Consider the following 4776-nt stretch of genomic DNA (forward strand, 5'->3'; position numbering starts at 1 on the left):
TTAGAGTGAATGGGATCAGTTTATATTGCAGCCAGTGGAGCGCCCCCTGCTGGCCGTCACACAGAATGCAGCTTTAACACACTGTCATTATAAACAGTGTGACTGGAACTAATATGACACAAAAAAGCTCTTTATTTTTATCTTTTTTTTAAAGACGTCCAATACCGGGAAGTGGCGGACCCCTGTGGACACGTATCAGAAGCGTCATTGGTTTGCCCGATGGCGAGTTCATTCCTGACGTCTGTATGAATAACGTCATTCTGTCTCTGAGGGTTTTCCTGGGGTCTCTGGATGGCGGCGGTTGTAGTTGGGGGGTCATGGTCTGGGGGTCCCTTTAAAACTATTTAAATAAAATCTGTGATTGTACAGTTGTTCTTCTTTGTTCCTGTTTTATAGTAATTTAAAGAAGTAAAATCAATCGATCAGGATTAGAAACGAATGATTTGACCTATAGAGATTGTGTGTGTGTGTGTTTCCCTCCTAAATGACCTCATTGATTCTCTGATAATCGATTGGTTCCCCTTAGAGAAACAAATCCAGTTCAAATTAGAATCACCAGCAGTGATGTCACGCACGCTCCGTCCAATCAGCTTGCAGAGTTCAACCACAAAAACTGTGTGTGCGACTCTTTATGAGGAGGTCACAACGTTAGCAGCCTTCATCATCGTCATCGCCACTCAACTGAGCTGCTTCATCCACACTCTCTGATGGGGTAAGAGCTGCTTATTCTCGTTATCTGACTGAATATTGACCAGTATTGTTTTCATCATTGATTGATTGATTGATTGATTGCTGCTGTTCAGAATGCTGGGTTTTGGTTGGTCGGACAAAGCGAGACGTGTAACTGTTTTCTGATCATTTAAAGATCAATAAAAATGCATCAATTACTGCAGAACAGAACTTAATGTAACCAAAAAGAGACACACATTATTATTATTATTATTATTATTACAAAATCTGTTGCATCATTTTTATTTGGTTTTAAAAAACATAAGACAAAAAAGTGAAAATGAACCTAGAAAATAATAATCTGTTCAATTATAATCTTTTCAATAAGATTCTTAAATATCAATAAAAGTGATTAATTTGTCCTGATAGTTGAAGCTGAATATCAACAGACAGTTTTAGGTGTGGCTTCAATCGTCAATATAATCAATCAATCAATCAATCAATCAATCAATCAATCAATCAATCAGTCTGTTGGACATCTGCTGAGTATTGATCTGAGAGGGTGAGGATGTGTCCTGATGTCTTACATCCAATATGAGACGTTATTTTGGAATCTGAATCACTGAAGTTTAAATAAACTCGACCCTCAGCAGTGAAACTGGAGCCCAACGTGTGGTCGGGGCCCCCGCAGAGGTCACAAGGAACCAGCAGAAAAGTCTGTGATTGATCAGAAGTTATGAGTCCTAATTGTATTTCTGTATTGATCAGTCATTGATTAGTATGATCAGTGAGGAGCTGAGCTGTCTCCTCCCGTCCTGCAGATCAATAACAGCTCAGACCGACCAGATCCACCAATCAATGATCAATAATCTATTTCCAACTTTGTACTTCCACTGTACTACATTTACTGTCATATTAATATAAATCAATTCATAAATGATGATGTGTTATTATTGATAATAATAATTATACATTTGAATGTATCAGCTCAGTGAGTATTGATCAGGAACAACTCGTTTATTTTAATCAATATTAAAGCAGGTTATTATTAGGGATAAACCGATTATTGTATCTGATATTCAGCATATTTCTGATCACCAGTACTGATACCTGATCTATACATTAAATTATTATTATTATTATTTTATGATTGCTGTAATTGTTGCATCTGAGAGACGGAGCTGAGTACTTTACACTGAATAAAGTCTCATGTCTAACTCTTTGAACCTGCTCAGAATGAAGCTGTTTGTGATGTATTTCAATATAAAACTGGAACCAGCAGCTGGTTCTATAGTATTGATCGGGCCTTCGTCTCCACTCAGAACAGTAACACACATCAGTACGACTTCAGTTGGAATATTCCTCCCTCCAGTCCGTGATGGAGGTGTGGACAGAGCAGATGAAATGAGTCACTGGCGTTCACGCTGCTCTCAGAGAATGAGCGCTCTGTGCGGAGGTCTGTGCGGAGGTCAGTTAGCAGACGCAGCAGAAGCTGATTTTCATGCTGGTTGCAGCTGAACAGTGGAGATCTTTGTGGAGCTTCAGCAGCTGACTGCCTCATGACTGTCTGTCTGTCCTCTGTTTGTCTGTCCTCAGATTCAGTGAAGGAGAAATGTCTGATCATGAGGTGAGTTTGATCCGCCGTAAGAACCCTGTGGGGCTCCGTGTGAGACGGTGTCAGTAGGAACCAATGAGCTGAGAGCCTCAGACAGGAAGTCACACACTTGTTTATAAAAGAACAGTCTACATTCAAAAGGTGAGAGAAGAAGAAAAGTGTTTGTTTTTCAGACCAGTGCCGTGCTGAGAGTTTCCCGCCTTCCTCTGGTCCGCTCGGCGTTACAGTCGGTGACATTGGCGTACTCCGAGGTCAAAGGTCGGCACCCTCTGCTGGGTCTGATGGGAGGAGTGGCTGAGGTCGGCGTCCGCAGCGTCTCCCATGTCGCCATGACAAGAGCCACGCCCCTCCTCCAGAGTCTGGAGCCGCAGAGTGCGTAGAGCTAATACCGCTAATACTGCTAATAATGCTAATAATGTCACTGCTAATACTAGTCTGTCTGTCTGTCTGTCTGTCTGTCTGTCCAGTTGAAGTAGCCAACAGTTTTGCTCTCGTTGGTCTCGACCGTCTGGAGAAAAACTTTCCCATCCTGAACCAATCGACAGACGAGGTTTGTCTCCGCCTCTTCATCTCTTTTATTATTACAAACATGTATAAATCTGTTCTCTGGATCAATAACAATGTATAAATCTGTTCTCTGGATCAATAATAACGTATAAATCTGTCCAGAAGAGGTCACTATACATTGACACTGACTGTTGTTGTTGTTGTTGTATGGATTGTGTGTATTGTTTACAGATGGTCTGAAATAAATGAATCATACAGCTTGTTTCTCACGTGTTCAGTTGTTAGCTCGGTGGCTAACAGCGTGTACTCTGTCGATAGGCTGATCACTGACTCTAGACTAACCGCGTGCTGTCTCCTCGTCCTCAGGTGGTGGGTCACCTGAAGGACGCCTTCTTCCTGACCCTGGACGACGTGCAGCTGTGGGTGGTGGACGGTTTGGACGGGGCTCTGGATCAGCTGGAGCGCCTGTCCGACGCCGCCCGGGCGGCCGTTCAGCTGCTGCAGGACACTCAGGTGGGCCGGGTCGCCACGTCGGGACTGGACGACGTGCTGAGTCGCCTGGAGGACGCCACCGCCTACTACCTGCCCCTCCCACCCACGCTGCGTGAGTACAGGGGCATTCTGGGTAGCTGCGGTCAAATGTTTTTTCTGCAGAAACAATATTCAAATGTCATCGTGAGACTGAACTGTGGTTCAAATATTCACACGTCTCTGATCACAATGAAGAAATGATCAGAGTGCAGCACCTGGAGTACAGAGCTGTCGGGGCTGAAGTCTCAGAGCACATTTCCAGGAGGAAGGTGAAGAAGGAGGTTTTAGAAAATGAAGGCCCTCTCGTTGTGTATCAGGTCGGGAGTGGGAGACGAGGGTCCAGGAGTACGAGGATGAAGATGAAGACGATGAGCCCAGTCTGTGGACGAGGGTCCGCAGCCTCCTGCTGAACCTCAGCCTGCAGCTCTACCATCGCATGATGAAGGTCAGAGAGCAGCTGCAGACCGCCGTCAGGACACTGGGAGACACTGCTGACAAGGTGAGACAAAACTCTGTTCCCAACACAGTAGAGGACAGTAAAAAGACGCAGCAGAGGACAGTAAAGAGACGCAGTAGAGGACAGTAATGAGACACAGTAGAGGACAGTAAAGAGACGCAGTATAAACAGTAAAGAGACGCAGCAGAGGACAGTAATGAGACAAAGTGGAGGACAGTAAAGAGACGCAGTAGAGGACAGTAAAAAGACAGGAGGACAGATCAGTTTCAGTGTTTCTACAATAACAAACATTCAGATAAAAATCTGAAACAGAAATAAACACAGAGGCTACGTGACCACACACACTTACAAAGAGACAGACAGACAGACAGACACACACACAGATGGACAGATAATGGACCTCATTAAAGATAAATGTTGGTTTCCTCTGCAGCTTTAAAGTGAGCCTACGTGCTGCATGAAGCATCAGAACTGATGGAGCGATAACCCACTGCTGCTACAGCTGTGTGCTCACTGTTATTATTATCAATACTGTGCTCACTGTTAATATTATCGAATACTGCCTGCCTCATCTGTTAGTAATTATTATCAAAAAACAACTTTATCAGTTGGATTTTGGGTGAAACTGGGGATATATTTGTTATTTGGAAGAGAATATTGTCGGGACGTCCTCCGGGGCTGCTCCGCCTCAACTCTTGCGTAACTTTTGCTAATGCTAGTTGCCTTTTAGCGTTTTTGCAACCGACAACGGGGGGCTCAGCAGGCCTCACCTCAGCTGCAACACTCGACTAGGGGTAGGACAGTCAGCATTGATATATTAAACAGTGACCACGCCCACGTATTTGATTAATATTTAACCCGAGCTTAATGAGGCACCATATTGATTAATACCGAACAACGCGTTTAAACATTCTGTGTGGTTAGCCGGACATATATTCCTGCGTTATGTCTTTAAATGGTAATAGGCAGTGTGCACACACAGCTGGTGGAGCCAGTC

At 44.1% G+C, this 4776-nt stretch overlaps 2 protein-coding genes across 2 annotated transcripts in view; both read left to right on the forward strand.

Annotated features, from left to right (window-relative positions):
- Window positions 1-4776, forward strand: part of LOC118336472 — a 744338-nt gene that overhangs the window by 127440 nt on the left and 612122 nt on the right. The window lies entirely within an intron of this gene.
- The window catches only part of plin6 (perilipin 6), a gene marked incomplete at its 5' end in the record, with an annotated part of 6445 nt that continues 3934 nt past the window's right edge, over window positions 2266-4776 (forward strand). The window contains 5 exon segments of the mRNA XM_035673132.1: window positions 2266-2296; window positions 2458-2656; window positions 2752-2834; window positions 3158-3395; window positions 3640-3821. Coding sequence (XP_035529025.1) covers window positions 2266-2296; window positions 2458-2656; window positions 2752-2834; window positions 3158-3395; window positions 3640-3821 — 733 coding nt within the window.

The sequence above is a fragment of the Morone saxatilis genome, unplaced genomic scaffold (genome assembly GCF_004916995.1).
Source record: "Morone saxatilis isolate NCDOM2014 unplaced genomic scaffold, NCSU_SB_2.0 Contig24, whole genome shotgun sequence".
Taxonomy (NCBI): Eukaryota; Metazoa; Chordata; class Actinopteri; family Moronidae; genus Morone; species Morone saxatilis.